The sequence below is a fragment of the Orycteropus afer genome, unplaced genomic scaffold (genome assembly GCF_000298275.1).
Source record: "Orycteropus afer afer isolate SDZICR_OR568_19922 unplaced genomic scaffold, OryAfe1.0 scaffold00056, whole genome shotgun sequence".
Classification (NCBI taxonomy): Eukaryota; Metazoa; Chordata; class Mammalia; order Tubulidentata; family Orycteropodidae; genus Orycteropus; species Orycteropus afer.
Genome location: NW_006921643.1, coordinates 8,655,819 through 8,675,841, shown reverse-complemented (window position 1 = coordinate 8,675,841; position 20,023 = coordinate 8,655,819). Strand labels below are relative to the sequence as shown.

General features: G+C 37.7%; 1 protein-coding gene across 1 annotated transcript in view; it reads right to left on the bottom strand.

Annotated features, from left to right (window-relative positions):
- Nucleotides 1-4,967: 4,967 nt before the first annotated feature.
- NDFIP1 (Nedd4 family interacting protein 1) overlaps nt 4,968-20,023 on the bottom strand; it is an 87,272-nt gene continuing 72,216 nt past the window's right edge. The window contains exons 3-7 of the mRNA XM_007939063.2: nt 19,588-19,718; nt 11,995-12,082; nt 10,990-11,114; nt 8,704-8,770; nt 4,968-5,071 (exon numbers count right to left, since the gene is read on the bottom strand). Coding sequence (XP_007937254.1) covers nt 4,968-5,071; nt 8,704-8,770; nt 10,990-11,114; nt 11,995-12,082; nt 19,588-19,718 — 515 coding nt within the window. The remainder of the gene's footprint in view (nt 5,072-8,703; nt 8,771-10,989; nt 11,115-11,994; nt 12,083-19,587; nt 19,719-20,023) is intronic.

Here is a 20,023-nt window from a genome sequence, read left to right as displayed (position 1 = left end):
AAAGGGAGCCCTTTGGACAGAGAAGCAACAACAGCCAACAAGAACTGACTACTAACACACACGATGACATAACCCAGAAACCAACCCAGCTATGGAAGTATCCAAAGTAAATAAGCCTACAAGATTGTAAACAGGGAACCAGAGATATCAACTGACAAATGAGGACAACTACAAACCAAAAAGAGGGAAAAAACTGTGTTGTTACAGAACTTCTAGATGGTAGGGAAATCAAGACAACTATAAGACAGAATAGACTGTTCCAAACTTGGGAAGAAAACTATAAATCACAGGGTAACCTCAAAGAAAATTTATAAACCTTCACATCAAAATCAAAGAGGACCAACACAAACATTTAGCAAATACTAAAACAACAGCAACAAAGAAGTGATAACACGATTCATAAACAAAACAAGCTCAGCATAGAAAATTATATGGAACAAAGAAATCAACACCATGAAAAAGCACATGACAAAAACGACAGCAACAAATTCATATTTGCTGATAATTATCTGGCAAGGGACTTATCTCTAAGATTTATAGAAAACTCCAATGCCTCAATACCAAAGGAACTAACAATCCAATTGAAAAATGGGCAGAAGACATAAATAGATACTTCACCAAAGAGGATATTCAGGTGGCCAGCTAATACATGAAGAGATGCTCACAATCATTGGCCATAAGAGAGATACAAATCAAAACAACAAGATAGCATCTCACTCTAGCACTGATGGCCAGGTTCAACAAGACAGAAAATAACATGGTGGCGGGGATGTGGAGAGACTGGGACTCTCATACACTGCTGGTGGGACTGTGAAAGGATACAATCACTGTGGAAAGCAATATGGAAATTCCTTAGAAAGCCGGAACTGGAGATACCATTTGACCCAGCAATCCCATTACTAGGTATAGATCCTATAGAGGTGAGAGCCAGGACAGGAACAGATATATGCACTCATGTTCATCTCAGCCCTATTTACGATAGCAAAAAGATGGAAACAACCTACACGCCCATCAGTGGAAGAGTGGATGATCAAACTATGGTATGTACACATACTGGAATGCCATGGAGCACTAAAGTATGCAAAACACCACATAATATGGATGAACTTGGAGGACATTATGCTGAGTGAAATAAGTCAATCACAGAAGGACAAATACAGTATTAGCTCATTGTTGTGCAGGGTCAAGGAAAGGTTTATATATGGAGAGAAACTTTGTTGGTTGCCATGGGTGGGAGGAGAGAGGAGGGAACACTGAAAAAAAAATGCATATAAGAAATTATATTTCAATAAAATGCATTAAAAAAAACAAAATACACAGAGATATAACCACAGTCCATTTAGAAATTCAGAGCTATCATTAGACCAGACCTACAGAATCTGTTATTAAAAAAAGAAAAATCTGTTCCCTAATGGATTAGGGGAAATCTATAGGTGATTCCAGCACTTTTCATAAGGAGAAGGCCTTGTGGCAACCCAAAAGAAATAACTTTTGAATCTTTGGTAGTAAGAACTAAGTTTAGAAGTAAATCTAAATTACAATCAAACATGGAGGAAAGAGAAAAGGTGACTAAAAATGGTAACTGAATAAAACTACACAGAACAGCTAGTATAAGTCACTTAGTGTGTCCTAGACACAAAGACACATCACAAGCATTAGGGCCAAGCCAGTGGTGCCAAAGTCTATCTGTGTCCAGACTTTGTCACCTGATTAAAATTCATGACATGCCACACATTTTTAAACATGCAATAAAATGTATTTCCCTTAAAAAATTCATGAACACAGGAATAGAAGAAGGATATAGAATTGTAGTTAATTGCCTCCATGACCATCTGCCTCCTTTGCCATGATACTAGAAGTGGATGGTGACTGGCTACCATTACTTAACACCTTGGTCAAAGATCCTATAGAAGAATCCTGATCAAAAGGGTGGAAATGCAGAATAGAATTTCAAAATCTCATGGACACTTTCTGGAGCCATGGAGGATGGATGAAACCCCGAAACTACTGCCTTTAGATACCCTTCAAAACTTAAACCAATAATTTTCCCTGAAGTCTTCTTAAAACTAGTAAAAAATATATATAAATATATCTCCCTTGAGCATTATGCTGTTTTAAGAGCTATCTATACAGGATCAAATTGACAACAGCAACTTGAAAGATTAGACAGGAACCTTAGGGGACAGTGAGTTTGTGTTAATGGAGGAAGAAAACTCAGAACAGGAAAGAGAATCGTTGCACAACTCAAAAACATGTAATCAATGTCACTGAACTATACATACAAAACACGGCTGAATTGGTGTATAGTTTGCTGTTCATATTCTCAACCAGAAAGAAATAGATTTTAAAAAAATCACACACAAAAGTGATTAAAATTTTCTTTCAAATGAAAATATATATTCATTTGGAGAAACTGACTTTAACCAATATTAGCCTATGTTCTTTGTATGCTTTAATTTTGTAAGAAATGCCTAATGAATATATACTCCACCATGTATGTTTGAGTTCATCTATCACTATAACCATCTTTCTGTTACTTATTTAAATATACTTAATTAATGCTTAATGCAGTGTCTAATACATGAAAAAATTTAATGAACGTTATTATTATTATACCACGCTTGAAAAAAGTTTTTGTTACATCTTCCCTACTTCATCTGATTTCTACTAGTTGAAATTCTACCTGCTGTTTAAGATTTAGGTCTACTGAGACACCCTTCACAAAACCTTCCCTAAGGTTTTCAATTGGATTGGCCTCTAGGTGGTGCTCAGGCTCCACTCCACAATCCACCCACCCCAAGCAAGTTCCAAGAAAGGAAGTGTGAAGTCCAACAAGGTCTGTTAGATCTCATTACTGGAGAGGCCTCCCTACCCAGTAACCCTCCCCCTGTACCCCTCATATTTATGCACTCCTGTTTGTCCTGCATTTCCTCAATTTCAGTGTTGGCTCTGGTGCCCCGTGGTCTATTGCTCTAAGGGATGTATTACTATAGAGTATATGAGTGCGTCATCCTGGGTTGGGTGGTCTGCGTGTATACTGTTTCTCAAGATTTCTTATTACTTCCCTTATGTGGCTACTGATGTAAGATAGAGTTAGCCTCTGGGAAAAAACATGTGTGAAACAAAGAAAACCCCTGGCAGAGCTTAGTCCTCCTGTTCTAGGCAGGGAAAAAGGCCCTTTCTCCTCTTCCTTTCCTTAGGTTGACCCTCCTCCCCTCCAGAGCAGTAATGTAAGGCTGTGGACTTGAAGAAAGGGACGAAGAAGCCTTTCTGACAAAGTTTAAGAGAGAAACCTTGGGCTTTCCATAACTCAAATAAATGGGGGTGCTGAAGTACCTATGCTCTAGCCTGGCTCTGGGGTAGCCTAGCCCTTATACAGAGAATTACAGCAGAGTGATTTGCCTTCAAAGGTTCCTTCTGAATACTGTCCTCTAGAACTGGTGCCAACAGTGATGAGCAGTGGTGCCTCTTCTGCATTGTCAGTATGTAACATAAAGTTTTCCCCTAAGATATTAACTTTTTTTTTTTAAAGTTTGTTTTACATTCAATATTACGTGTACATTTAGTTTCACTCCCCATTTACCATGTCTACCCTAACCTAGTCTCCTCCCCTCCCTACCCAGTAACCCTCCCCCTGTACCCCTCATATTTATGCACTCCTGTTTGTCCTGCATTTCCTCAATTTCAATGATGGCTCTGGTGCCCCGTGGTCTATTGCTCTAAGGGATGTATTACTATAGAGTATATGAGTGCATCATCCTGGGTTGGGTGGTCTGTGTGTATATCTTGTTAACACAACAAAATACATAAAAGCCTTGTTCCGCATCCTACACTGGTGAGTAGCGACTGTGGTCTTAAACACTTTCAAGTGGCCATCCAAGATGCAGCTAACGGTCTCCTAACATCAGAAGCAAAGAAGAATGCAAAAAGAAACATGGGCATTTGGAAGCCATCAGCCCTAGGACACAATGGCCCTTGAGACCAGAACTAGATGGTGTCCAGCTACCAATGCCAACCACTCAGGAAAGGATCAAATCTGGAGATCCTGGATAGAGTGAGAGGGAAAACATAGAACAAAATCGAAAATCTCAATAATGACCAGAATTACTGATAGAATGAAATCTGATGAGACCCCAATACTATGGCCCTGGAATTCATTCTGAGCCTGGACTAAAACCCCCACGGGCTAGCTCTTGGCCCAATAATTATCTTTATTAACTTTTAGTAGTAGATAAAAATACCCCTAACTAAACGAAACCAAAACTAAACCCAACCCACTGTCACTGAGTCAATTCTGACTCATAACCAGAAGCTGTTAACAGGCAGGGGCTGTGACTCCCTTACTCTTTATATCCCCTATCACAGAGCCTTACTCTTAATGTTGTTGTTGTTATATGCCTAGGTACCCAGTAATCATCTGAGTAGAATTAAAAGGTGGCTTGCAAAAGAGCACTAACAGAAGGCTTGGCTTAGTATGAAGCCTTGTCCAAGAGCCAAGGAAAAAGATATTTGCCTCAAAGTTTGAAGGGAAGAAAAATAACAGCCTCAAGATCTTGGGTAAAGGAGCTCTGGTGACATAGTGTCTAAGGCATCTGACTGCTAACCAAATGGTTGGCGGTTCAGACCTGCCAGCCATTCCACAGAAGGAAGACTGGGCAACCAACTTCTGTAAAGATTTATTGCCTCAGAAATCCAATGGGGGTCACCATGACTCAATCGACTTGATGACAGTGAGTTTGGTTTTTTCTTTGGATCCTGGGTGATGTCATCAAACTGCACGCTCGCTGGCCCTGCAAAGTCTTAAAAATATACGTGATGAGACCTAAGAAGCTAAAATCATCTTAAGCTACTTGTCTACATTAAAAGAGAAAGTTTTCTTTAAAAAAAAAACGAATGGAAATCTGAAATGTATCACATGATCACACAGGTATTAGAATATAGCTTTTTTTTTTTTTCCTTTAGTACCTTTAATAAATAAAGAGAACTCTGGTCCTGGGGAGATTTGAAAAAGTTTCTGGCATCTTCCGAACTTTTGCATAATTGATAAATCCTCTGAGAAACAGGAGAAACCCTAATTTTAAAAAAGGAAAGTCAAGAATGAATTAATAATTTCCACATTAAGTCCCCTCCCCAGAAATATCCCTATGGATAGCAAGCAATACTTGGTCATTTTTCGATTAAAAGCTATCAAAATATAAACAATTTCTTCCAGAATTTCCAAAGGATTTTCCATAAAATAAATAAATAAATTTCCATTCTTCAGTAAGAAAACATATTCAAGAGTCAAGTAAGAGTCTCTTTTGTACATTCAGAATCTAATGGGTCTAAAAGGAAATAAAAGGTAAGATGGGGAACAAACATTCACATTTGGAAACCTCATTAGGAAGTGTATCAAAATCCACCATCTGACTTCTAGAAAAAAGTATCCCAAGATAATTAACTTCTAAAATAGAAAGTGATAACTGTGTTTTTCTCAAGTAATATATGTTTTATACCCTCTTGTTATGGGATTATTCCTTTCTCTGTCCCCACATAACCCCCGTCCCCAGTTTTTTTTTTTTTTCCCCTAACTGCCTACAGTACATAACGGTGTCCACTAGATGCCAGGTTTCCCTTAACTAGTATAGTAATTCTCATAGTCTCAAATCTGTACTCTAGTATATAAGTTACTTCGCCATATATTTATTTACCAGACAGTGAAATAATGAGAATAATTTTATATAACTATAGCAGAATCGAAGAGCCCTGGTGGTGCAATGGTTAAGCACTTGGCTGTTAACTGAAAGGTTGACAGCTGAAATAAATTTCCGTTCTTCAGTAAGAAAACATATTGAAGAGTCAAATAAGAGTCTCTTTTGTACATTCAGAATCTAATGGGTCTAAAAGGAAATAAAAGGTAAGATGGGGAATCCACCTAGCAGCTCCACAGGAATAAAACCTGGCAATCTGCTCCCGTACAGATTACAGCCTAGGGAAACCCTATGCGGCAGTTGTACTCTGTCATAGAGTTGCTGTGAGTCAGGCACCCAATAACAACAACATATTAGAATCTACACTCACAAAGGTTTGCATCCCTTGGAAACAGCTGGGGGAAGGGGCTGATGTGTCCCTTCCGATGCTGTCTCAGACACTCCTGGCTCTCCTCCTTCAGAAATACTCCATGAGTCTTAAAACGTTTTTGGAACAGTTTTATTGAGAAGTAATGTACATATCATAAAGCTCGCCTGTTTAAGGTGTAAAATTCACTGTTTTTTAGTAATTTACATAATTGTGCAGCCATTACAATAATCTAATTTTAGAACATTTTATCACCTCAAAAAGAAACATGCACCCATTACTAGTCACACCTCCCTTCCCCATTCCTCTCTTCTCAGTCCTACACAACCACTCCTCTACTTTCTGTTGGACACATTTTGAAATATATTCAATGGTGGGAAAGTCTTTGTACTCAGATGTTGCTGTCAGGTGCTGCCAAGGTGGCTTTGACTCACAGCTACCCTATGTGTAACAGAACGAAATGTTGTTTGGTCTTGCACCAGCCTCAAAATTGTTACCGTGTCACTGCTGCGCCCACTGTTGCAGCCACTGTGTCAGTCATCTTCTTTAGGGTCTTCCCCTTTTTTGTTGACCTTCTACTTTACCAAGTATGATATCCTTCCCCCAGGGACTGGTCCCTCCTGACAACATGACCAAAGTACAGGAGTCAAAGTCTAGTCATTCTTGCCTCCAAGGAACATTCTGGCTGTACATCCTCTAAAACAGGTTTGTTTGTTCTTCTGGCAGTCCATGGTACAGCAAATATTCTCTGCCGATACCACAATTCAAATTCAAATCAATTCTTCCCTCCTTCCACTTTCTTTATTCACTGTGCATCTTTCACATGCATATGAGGCTATTTAAAATACCATAGCTTGGGTCAGGTGCACCTTAGTCTTCAAAGTGACATCTTTGCCCTTTATCAGTTTAAAGAGGTCTTTTGCACCAGATCTGCCCAGTGTGATACATCATTTGATTTCCTGACTGCTGCTTCCATGGGCCTAGACTATAAATCCACCAAGTAATACGAAAACCTTGGCAACCTCAATTTTTTCTCCATTTATCAAGATGTTGCTTATTGGTCCAGTTGTGTGGATTTTTTATTTCTTTATGCTGACATGTAATCCATACTAAAGCTGTAGTCTCTGATCTCCATCACAATGTACTTCAAGTTGTCTTCACTTTGAGCAAGCAAGATTGTGTCATCAGTGTATTGCAGGTTGTTAATGAGTCTTCCTCCAACCCTGATGCCACGTTCTTCTTCATATAATGCAGCTTCACGGATTATCTGCTCAGCATAGACTGAATAGGTATGGTGAAAAGACAGAACCTTGACACACACCCCTCCCTCATTCTGTTCAAACAACTCTTAGTGTGTGTACAGGTTCTGATGAGCACAATGAAGTGTTCTGGAATTCCCATTCTTCACAATGTTATCTATAATTTATTATGATCCACACAGTCGAATATCTTGGCATAGTCCCAAAGAAACACGGTAATCACCTTTCCGGTATTCTCTGCTTTTAGCCACGATCCATCTGACATAAGCAATGATATTCCTCATTCCAGGTCCTCTTCTGAATCCTGCTTGGATTTCTGGCTATTCCCTGTCAATACACTGGTTTTGAATTATTTTCAGTAAAATTTTACTTGTATATGATATTAATGATATTTTTCAATAATTTCCAAATTCTGTTCGATCACCTTTCTTTGGAATAGGCACATATATGGAGCTTTTCCAGTCAGCTGGCCAAATTTCTTGGCATAAACAAGTGAGTACTTTCAGTATTGCATTGTTTCTTGAAACATCTCAATGGGTATTCTGTCAATCCCTGAGCCTTATTTTTTGCCAATTCCTTCAGTGCAACTTGGACTTCTTCCTTTAATACCATTAGCTCTTCATCATATGCTATCTTCCGAAATGGTTGAACCTCAACCAGTTTTTTTTGGTAAAGTGACTCTGTGTATTCCGTCCATCTTCTTTTGATGCTTCCTGCCAACATTAAAAGAATTCACCTCCAAAGTTCATTTCTTCACTTTAATGTCTTAGAAGAAAAGATTTGAAAAAGTACTGAGAGTGAAAACTATAAGCTCATGACCGACAACTAAAATTCCTAGTATTTAAAAAAACAAACACAAACCTCCTCCCCATCACAAAATAATTCTTATCTTCACCAGTGATGAATGAGATAGTACCTCTTCCAGGGATATATCTACCAGGGATATACATTTCATTTTCTACTAACAGATCCAAGCAAAGACAGATCACATACCCTTATGAGTCAGTAACTGCAGTATGACTATGATCAACTTAGGGTTACATTTGTGAGCACTTGAAGGTAGTAACTGACAGACCACAGAGTCATCTTATCATTACGCCTCATTGGTCACATGGGGGCACTGAAACATATATAAGAATGGGTTCGGGAAAACCTACAACCATACGTAACATACACCTTAACATGTATGTTACTTCGATGGTGACAAAAGCCTAATCTTTAAGATCTTGTTAAAGGTATTCAGAGCAACATTTAAAAAATTATAATTACAAATACTGATTGAATGTATTATTGTACACTAAACAAGATGAGGGTTTACTAAAAGTACTTTCACTTCTAAAATTTAATGTAATGCTTTCTCTCTTTTTACTACATTAAGAACACTTACCTAGCACCAGAAACACCCACCAGAGCCAGTACTGACCATCAAAGTATCCAGGGAAATAGGTAGAAAACTGAAAAATAAAGCAAAACATTTTATAGCAGCTTAACAGACACAATTTTACATTTTAACTTAAGGGTACACAAAGTACAAGGCTTTGTTTTGTATGCCAATGCCATCATTTAGCAATTTCAGTAACAAAGAAAATACGGGGAAGTATTGTATACAGTACTAATTCATTTGCAAGCATTACATGACACATGCAAATATATTTCCTTTTATGGAAAAGTAACGCTGAAATATGACAGCTTTCAGCTTTGGGGAGTCTTTGTTTTTGAACATGTACAAACTTTAGTTTTCTTTAAAAAACACTTTTTTTTGCCCACGTAATATCTGCCCTCCTAGGAGTGTGCTTTGGTAATAGTTTTACTTTGCTTACCCAGCGCCCAAACTGATTGTTTGGCTGCTATCACTGCCGCCTTTATAACGAGGCTTGATTTTGTACCCACTGTTCCAGCCTTAGGAGCTCTGGTGGCGTAGTACCTAAGGCACTTGACTGCTAACCAGAAAGATGACGGTTCAAACCCACCAGCCACTCCTCAGAAGGAAGATTGTGATACTGTCTCGGAGGGGTTGCTATGAGTCGGGTCCGACTCCATGGCACATAACAACAACAACAACAACTCCAGCCTTGCATGGACCTTGAAAGCTCCGTCACGTATACCTTGATAATCCCATTCCTCTACAAAGATTAGTTTAGGAATGGGCACATAATGTTATTCTGACCAACAGGAACTGAGGGCTTCTGAGAAGATTTCCTGGCTCTTAGAAAAGGAAGAGAAGAAACTGTTCCTTTTCTCCTATTGAGCACTGCTGTGTTTCAATGTGACAACTCAAACAGCTTTTGACCGTGAGGGGTGGGGGAGGTATACCAACATGCTCCACACAGGATAGCAGACATGGCAGAATTCTGGATGGCATTTACTAAACCACTGAATTAACTAACTCCACAGTAGGCCCATGTCAGAACTTGTTACGGGAAGTAACAAAGTGTCCTCATTGCTTTCTAAGCCATTTTGAACTTACTCTTCTGTGACTTACAGCCAAAAGCAACCTAACAGCTAAAAGCTGATGTACTCAATTCAATTTAAAAAGTTAATTTAGTTAAAACATTTAGGTTGTTTTTCTTTAAAAAAATAAATAAATAAATACAATAACTGGTAACTAACTTTATCTCTGTTTTCTATTGGAGGCTTTGGTATCCAAGAGTTTTACAATTTGATAATTACAATGTAGTATGTTATTTCTTTAAAAAAAAAAAGTAACAACACTAAAATTTAGAGAACAGATGTAAAATTTCTTTAGGGTTTGGGTCATAGCTTAAAGTGTACGTTTTAGATGCATATACTGTGCCTCTGTATTTGAGGCAAAGTCTATAAAATCCTTTAATTCTCAAAGGAGTCCTAGATACTAAAAATGTAAGCAATTGCTTTAGAACTGCTTTGAAAAACTCCAATGGTCAATTGACACCCATTAATGAACTAAGAATGCCAATTTGTGATACATAAATTAGTTTTATCTATAAAGTTAACATAAGCAATAAACTTACTAATATCAGGGGATATTTTAAGAGACTAGATCTTTATGACTTTAAATTACTTCATGCATTTTTACTAACTGGTACCCCCCAAATCACTAAAGGCAGTTCTCTAATATACTTCAGAGATAAGGCCCCCTAATGTAGTAGTGGTAGTAAGTAGATTTGGTTCTTCAAACATTTTGGCATAACCAAACAATGCTACTGACAACCAATGCTGGAAGAGGGGGAGGAAAGAGGGAGAAAAGAAAAGGCAAAGGAAGGAAGGAAGAAAGCTAGGGTAAAAATTAGAAGTAAGTTTAATAAGAGGAACACCCACTTTGGATGAGACACCCAAGAGATATCATTCCTTCTATTTAAAAGCAACTAATTTCAAGCCAAACACATACATTATCATATTATAAGCATTAAAAAGAGAGTGCAACTGGCAACAACCCATGGGACAGATGTTCATGGACACTAATGTCCACCAGACTAGACTACAAAACTTTTGAGCATGAATCAAATAATCCAACAGCAACTGATTTCAGTTCAACTTCATCATGAAACTGAAGCAAAAACAAATCAAACACCACATTTAAAATGTTGAGATAACAACAACAACAAAAAAAAAACACACATGAAAAATCCAATATTGAAAATCATTCTAATTATTGTCTCTCTGCAGAGTCTGTCTTTTCTGTTGTACAACTTACCCTGACAATCAGGATCCACTTAATTAGAGAAAGACCAAATCCTGAAATGGCCCCATACCTTCCGGCAGCTGAGGTGGTCAGGCAAAAAGACAGGAAAAACCCAATCCAATTAAAAAGGAATGCCACTGTAAAAGCATAGAGGAAAAAAGGTTATCAGACATGCCCTGTACCAAAGGAGCAAAAGAGCCCTTCTGTGTAAATGGCTTTCCTAAAGATAAAAGACTGCTGTCCTGTCTTCCCCAAAGTAATCAGGAAAACATGCTCTCTGAATATCGAGTTTTACACTGTCAAGTCTACTCCTATTCACTCTTTCAAAAATGCCTTAACATTCACTAACTGTGTACCTTACCTCCACCAAACTTATTCACCTGTACTGTATGTCTGTTACAGGAAAATAAAGAAATGCCTTGAACAATCAAATCAGTGCCCCCAAATAATACAATATTCTAGTCATTCTTCATCCTGCTTGTATGAATTTGACAGCTTCTTAAGTTCACCTCTAAAAGCACTGCATATTCTTAGAAGAAGCCACTTTATTGTTTTAACATAGCAAATGAAAGAAATGGTTGTTCAATTCTAATTTAGTCACATGGAAAGATAAATCCAAAATAAGGAGAAAAATAAGGTTGACTTGATCTGTTAGAAAATAGAAGCTTGTAGAATAAAATTTATCAGAAAAAGCCATTTAACTCCAATTCTGCAGGTCAGGCATGAATAAAAGTCATATTAAGGGGCCAAATAGATATGCTTAGCTCATGTGACAATGTAGCATTCCCCATAATTGCTTTAATTACAATCTTCCATAAATATTCACGGAAATAGAAGAAGAGAGAGGACAGTATGATAAAAATGTACTAAGCTCTAAATATCCCAGAAAAAGGAACCAAATAATATAATGTATTAACACATATCAGCTCAACTAATTATTTTAGGTTAGTCAGATTCACCCATAATCCAAGGCATTCTAATCTGTGTTAGGTGGTTCTGCTGTGTGTATACACTTACTAAAAAATGTTAACATGAAAATCCCATCATTTCCTATCCTCAGCTGGTCAGCATCATCAAAATCATCCCGGCCCACAAAATCCTCGTCCTAAATGAAAAGAAAAAGAATAACATAAATTCATAACTAATTATTTCTAGATAAAACAAAGACATCAAGAAAAATACAGAAGTGGGGAAAAAAAGGAGTGCTAATGAAAACATTTACTGCTTTGGCTTAATTCAAAACTGTGACCATTTAAGGCTCAGTAAGCACTGAAAATTTCATTTTGCCTTATAAGTAAAAGACACAATTAAAGAACAAACAAATATTTCTTCTATCCCCACATCTAGATGAAAGAGACTTTCTTCATCTTATAACCCTTAATTCTTTAACAATAGATTTCAAAATTGAAAAAGCTTACAAAGAACTATTCACTCTTCCTTTTTATTTATTCTAAAGACAAGAAAAAAGAGAAAGTTTACTTACACAGTTGGCTTAAATTCTAGAATATAAGTAATCCAGGGCCTGTATTAAGGAGATAAAATTGACTAGCTCAAGTGTATTATGAGACTGACATGGGGAAAAAGGACAGTATGAACCTACAGGAAGAGTCTACAGGGCTGCCCACTGCTCAGCTGCATAAGCATGTGTTTCTACTGGCAGATAGGTCTGAAATCATCTCACTTGTAATCTTACTGGCAGATAGGAACTCTTCAATTCTTCCATCCTAATTTGATAACATAAATTCAAAATCTAGGAGGAATAAATCCTGACAAACACTGACACCAACTTTATGGAATCTACCTTTTCAACAGTTGCAGGTATGTATTGAGATACTGATAAATAACTGAATATACACTTAAAAGTAAAAATAATAGACTTGTACATAATGCAGTGAGTATTCCTCAAATATATTTTATATATTTAAATATACAATTTAGGGAGAATCAAAACTTGCCCTGCACAGAAAAGAAATTGGGAAGATCCATACCAAACTGTTTACAATGGTTCTCCAGGGGAATGGGAACTAGAAAAAAAGGGAAGTGTCAGTACCAGCTTCCATTTTTAACTTAACACACGTCCTGTATTGTTTGAAATGTACAAATGCTTTTTTATAATTCATTTTTAAAAAAATATTAAATATTTAATATTCTGGCTTTATATAAGCAGAATAAATGAGATTTTGTCAAATCAGAAATTAATTCTGTTTTCTGCATAATAATTACTCAAAGATATACTCCCAATACACTGAAGTACAATATAACAAATACCTTCTATTCTTCCTGTCCTCAGGATCTCTACCATTTCGATTCCTCCAAAAAATTGTTAATTAGATATGGTAGTTAAGTTTGTGTGTCCACTTGGCTGGGCCTGGCTGAGTGGCTGGGCAGCTGGATGTAGTATTCTCCATGGTGAGATTGGTAATTAACTCCACAATGCAATCTATTGGAGTAGCTGAGTAGCTGCTTTGAGTATGTGATCTGCTTCCCATACACAAGAAACACCTTTGGGAACAGTCTCTAGCTTATGGCACACTTGAACTGCATGTAGCCATGTCATTCATTGTTCAACAGCCTGCTATGCTCTGCCAACCTTGGGACTTTCAATGGACTCGAATTAATGGTCATTAGTGGTTTGGTAACATTGGGACTATGCCTTTTTACTTGCCAACCTTGAATTTGTCAGCCTCAGCAGCCAGCAGCTGAGTGAAGAAAAGCCTCCAGCTTCAGTGGGCCGACAGCAGGAGGCAGAACTGAAGCCCAATGTTGAGGGGCTTTTACCCAGCCCCCAAAGCCTGGCACTTTGAACTTGCACTTAAAGCCTCCAAACTGTAAGAGAAAAAACTCCTGTTTGTTAAAGCCATCCCATCTGTGGTATCTTCTGTTAGAGTGGCACTAGGTAACCGAAACATCAGGTTAATGTTTCTCAAATACCACATTAGTCTTATCAAAACTTGTCAAAAATTTTGAAGGACTCTTCCTACTCTACACTCTAAGACCAAATACCTTAGAGTCAAGCATTCTGAGGCTTCAACAACCTACAGTTCTGGTCACATCTCCTTCTGTTTCTCTACAGAAACCCTGTGCTCAAACAAAACCAATTACTAAATACTTGCCCTGCATCTGACTGAATTCACACTTATTTTCTGTAATCCTTATACTTTCATCTTTATTCATCAAACTCAGGGTCTACTTCAACTCCCATCTTCCTGATGATCACCCAGTAAAAGTCACAGTTTCTGAAGTTTACTGTGTTTTTCTTTTCCCCCACAAAGAAGCACAGTACTCATGGGAGATAGTCCTTATTTTGTAAGCCAATTTGTTATATAGCTAAAAAGTGACCTCAGGGGATAGTTATGATTCAAAGTTTAAAGAGTGTCTCAGAGCAATAGTCTTAGGAAGTCGTGTAGTCTCAACTAGTCCAGTAATTCTGGACTTTTTAAGAATTTGAGGTTCTGTTTCATATTCTTCTCCCATTCTATCAGGATCCATCTATTGCGGCCCTGATCAGAATAGTCAGTAGTGATAGATGAACACTCTCTAGTTCTTCTGGTCTCAGTGTAGATGAGGCATGGTTAGTGTAGACTACTTATCCTGAAGACTAGATTCGTCTTTGAGTCTTAGGTTTCCTTCGTTCCTTTTTCCTCCAGATGAGTAGAGAGGAACAGTTGTATCTTGATCACTTGCAAGCTTTTAAGACCCCAGAGACGACTCAGCAGAGTAGGATGTAGATCACAAACTTTATGAACTACATTATGCCAAATGACTGAGTTGTCCTACAAAGACTATGTTCCTAAACCTTCAAACCTAGAAAATCAATTCTGAAAGGTGTTTGGTTATAGCTAGTATCCACTGTAATTGTGTCTCTGATGTGCTTTATTACATGTATGAATAAATATATTCATATATAAAGGAGCTTTGGTGGCACAGTGGGTAAGGCATTTGGCTGCTAACCAGCAAGTCAGTGGTTTATCCCACCAGCTGCTCCACGGGTGGAAGATGAGGTAACCTACTTCTGTAAAGATGTACAGCCTTGGAAACCCACTGGGGGTCACTATGAGTTGGAATCAACTCAATGGCATTGGGTTTGGTTTGGGGTTTATATTCATATATATAATACACCTATACACATGCATACATACATACATGTAACCATACACACACACACACACACAAACGCTCTTTTGTTGCAAAATTATATATGCCATAACAATTACCAAAAGGTCCACTGCTCTTGCACTGCTTAGATATGGGTATTTGTGGGTCTCTGACCCCTAGCTAGATTTTAAGCTCCCCTATGGTAGGGACACCACCTCATAAAAAGTTTTCTACCTACACACTGCAAAATACAAAGCACCTTGCATAAAAAGTTCTCCTAGCCCGAAAAGCTAAAACAATGCCGAAAGAAAAGAACAAGTAGAAGGATTCACACTTTCTGGTTTTAAAATATACTACACTATACTACATTATACCATACCATACCATACTATACTATGTTGTTGTTGTTGTTATGTGCCGTCGAGTCAAACCCGACTCATAGCGGCCCCTCCTTGGGTTTCCAAGGCAGTATCACTACGGAAGTAGGATTGCCCAACCTTCCTTCCGAGGAGTGGCTGGTGGGTTTGAACCGCCAGCCATATATAGTATACAGCTGCAGTAATAAAAACTGCCTGGTACTGGCATAAGAACACACACAGACCAATGGAAAAGAATTGAGAATCCAGAAATATATGCATTCCCACAAGCAGTGGTTATGGTCATTTCTGGGCAATCTACTTTCATAGTGATACTGCCTCGGAAACCCAAAGAGGGGTCGCTATGAGTCGGGGTTGATTCGACGGCACATAACAACAACAACAACATGGTCAACTGATTTCTGACAAGGATGCTAAGTCCATTCAGTGAGGAAAGAAGAGTTTCTTCAATAAATGGTGCTCAGAAAACTGGATTTCCACATACAGAAAAATGAAACAGGATCTATGCCTCACACCAAACACAAAAACAAATTCTAAATTAATTAAGAACCTAAATGTGAAACCTAAAACCATAAAAATCTTATAAGAAAAAGCAGGGGTGATACTGTCAGGCCTAGCCTTTAACAATAGATTATCTAATATAACAACAAAAGCACAAACAGCAAAAGACTAAATAAATAAATAGGAACTCTTAAAAATTAAAAACTTTTGTTCATCAAAAGACTCCACCAAAAAAGTGAAAAGCCAAGCTACTAACTGGGAGAACATCTTTGGAAACTATGTATCTGACAAAAATCTAGTAACCAAAATACACGTAAAACTTGACAACTTAACAACAAAAAAACAAACAGCCCAATTACAACATGGGCAAGGGATCTGAACAGACTTTTCACCAAAGAGGACATTCAAAAGCTCACCAAACACACAACAAGACTTTCAGTATCATTAGCCATCAGAGCAATACAAATCAAAACCACAATGAAATACCATTTCATTCCCATTAGGATGATTAAGATAAAACAAACAGAAAACAACAAATGTTGGTGAGGATATGGGAAGAGATTAACCCATAACCACTGCTGGCGGGAATGCAAAACAGTACAGCCATTGTGGGAAACTGTGTGGTGCTTCCTCAAAAAACTAAAAATGTGGCTAGTATATGACCCAGTATTTCCACTCCTAGACATATATATACCCAAAAGAACTGAAAGCAGAGGCTCAAACAGAGACTTGTATACCAATATTCATTGCTGCACTATTCACAATAGCCAAAAGGTGGAAATAACCTAAATGCCCATCAACAGATAAATGGATAAACAAAATGTGCTACATACATACAATGAAATACTATTCTGCCAGTAAGAGCAATGAAGTCTTAATACATACTACAGTATAGACAAAGCTTGAAGACTATGCTGAGTAAAATAAACCCATCACAAAAGGACAAATATTGTATGACCTCACTTATATGAAAAGACAAGAACAGGCAAATGTATAAACAACAAAGTTTATCAGTAGATACCAGAGGTGGGAGAGGAAGGGAAGGGAAAGGAAGGTTATGATGATAGAAAAATCATGTTGATTGAGAATAGGGTTGCAAAGCTTATTAGTGTAACTGCTGTTAAGTTGTACACCTGTAAAAATTGAATTGGCAAAAACTGTGTGATAGATTATATTTACAATAGTGATTAAAAAAAAAAAAAGAGTAGCTGCTGAAGCTGCTTATGTACAACCAAATACCTCATGGGATATGATTCCTTGGTTTGGAAGTTTAGGCTTATGGTTTCATGGGACATCTCCTCAGTTAACTGGCCTAATGTATTTAGTCCTTCTTGTTCTACCTCTTAGTTCGTTGGGTAGTGCCTGGGGTCATAAAAGCTTGCAAACAGCCATCCAAGGCATAACAGTTGGTCTCTATTCACCTGGGGCAACAGAGGAAGGAGAGTCAGGAGCAAAAGGAAGATAGTAATGTGTGGCTAATTGCCTCTGCGAACAACTGCCTCCTTTGCCATGAGACCAGAAGAATTGGATGGTGTCCATTACTAAAAATTTTGATCAATGATTCCATAGAAGAATCCTGATCAAAAGGGGGAAAATGCAGAACAGAATTTCAACTTTTAATGGTCTCTAGACTTTTTGGAGCCATGGAGGCTGAATGAACCCCTGAGATAACTTTAAACCAAAAATATCTTCTAAAGACATCTTAAAACTAAACAATAATTCAGCTTAACCGGTTAAAAAAAAAAAAAAAAAAGTCTGCTTTGAGCATTATTGCTCTTCTAAAAACTATCTATATGAAATCAAATTGTAACAGCAAGTTGAAAATTTAGATAGGAATGATAGAGAGTAGTGAGTTTATGTTAATTACCCTCAGAAAAGGACAGTAAGAGTGGCTGCACAACTTGAAGAATGTAATCAATGTCACTAAATAGCACATGCGGCTGTTTAATTGGTGTTTTGCTGTGTATATGCTAAACAGCTACAACAAAATAAAATTTAAGAAAAAATAGGTGCTCTATACATACATGTCTGTCAAAGAACAGCGTTCTTTAAGAGACTTATCAACATATAGTCAGTCAAATGAAAGTATTCTGAAGAGTTCTACAATTAATCAGAGATAATCTCTATAATAATCTATTTCCATGGGATATTTACCATATGTTCCAACAAATCTTTAGGGCACAGTAAAATATACAAGGACTACAGACTCTGGGGGATCTGAGTGTATCTCACTTTTGCCCCTTATTAGTTATACTACTTTGGGCAAATTACTTAATCTTTCTGAACCTCAATTTTTTCTTCCATAAAATAGAGTAATTTCTACCTTGCAAGGTTATTTTAAGAATGGGAAATAAAAGCACCAAGCACAATATCAAGCACGCTGCATACTTTCTATATATGGTAGTTATATTATGACTGTTTTGCACTAGACAATAAGCTCCATGAGGAAGAAGTCCAAAAATTCCTTAGTTCCTCCTTGGCACCTACAAGAACTGAATACACTGACATAAGATCAGCCTGGGCTGGCTCATAAACCCTGTGTTTCCCAGGCAGTGATTTAAGAGTTTCACCCCTCGTAGTAGGTGTGGACTATACACAGATGACTACTCCAAAGCCTGGGGAACCTCTGGAGCCTATGCCATTGTACTGCCCAGATTATCTAACTGAGTTTATCTTTCACTTTCACTTCTTGCCAGCAACTAGAAACTGGAGACCTGAGTTCCCTACTTTCTTAGAGACTGGATCCTGTGCCCCATTATTCCAATATTTGTTCTAACACCCTGCCTGCATTGACTCCAACCTGGATAAATGTTTATGAAATCTTATCAATATTACCTATAGGTCTGACATCAAGAACCAAGAGTCACCAGAATCTCTGGCTGGCTTACATCACACCTCACCTCCTTCCACATGAATCAACATCATGCCAAATGGGATCTGAATTCACTGTGCCTCCACAGATGCCATGGATTAGACTGTAACTAACAGGGGGTTCATCGAGATGATTTTTAAGGTCCCTTTTATGAGTGTATAAGGTGCTCTGTGGTGAAGGCATTTGGCTGCTAACCGAAAGGTCGGTGGTTTAACCCTCCCACCACTCTGTGGAAGAAAAATGAGACAGTCTGCTTCCACAAACATTTACAGTCTTGGAAACCCTGTGGGGGTCACTAGGTGTCAGAATCAACTTGATGGCAGTGAGTTTGGTTTGGTTTTTATGAGTTTATAAATTTTATGAAATTGCATTTATGTATTGTTCTCTACACAGGTCTCTCTAGCAGCCATCCACATAACACTAAAATACTAAGTATGCAGAATGAAGGCAAAGTCAGTATATTTTCTAAACCAACTCCTGCTTAAAGATATTTTAGCCATTCCTGGAGACTTGAGAAGGCAGTGGTCATAATAGCAGAGATACCGGGAAGATGAGCCAGCTTTACTTGTGATCTTCTAGTCGTTTGTGTCTACCTCATCATTTTCAGGAAACAGTACTAACCCAAAAGAAAATATACTTGCTTTTAAAAATTAGCTGGATTCTTACTAACCAATACAATCCTAAGTAATAAATCAAAATCAGATGATGAAAAGAACATAAATTCCACAAATAAGCTATCAAGTAAAAGGGTAAAGCTGTACTTACTCTTCCAGGAACCAAAGGGATGGTAGCTTCAGCCTTGGTTCTCTCCGCTTCATCGTAACTGGGCAGTGTTGTAGCCACATTGTAAGAAGGGGGCTTTGGAAATCCAGAATCATCTTTGTAGTCAAAATATGCTGCAGAATAAATACGAAGTCACAATTATCTGATGATTAGTTGAAATGAGGAATAAAAGGATTTCCATTTTTCCATTAAGTGAAGACCAAAACCAGCCACTCCTCAAAGACTACACATAGAGTTACTGAACCAAAAGATATTTATAGATGAATGCAAGAGATTAGAAATAATTCTTAAGTTTATCCATTTCTCAATTATTTAAATTCCAGACTCACTTTGCATCCTTCCCTTCCAACTGCTTTTGAGACATTTTTCAATAGTCATGGTGTGTTCACAAAAAATATTCAATATTGTTGTTGTTGTT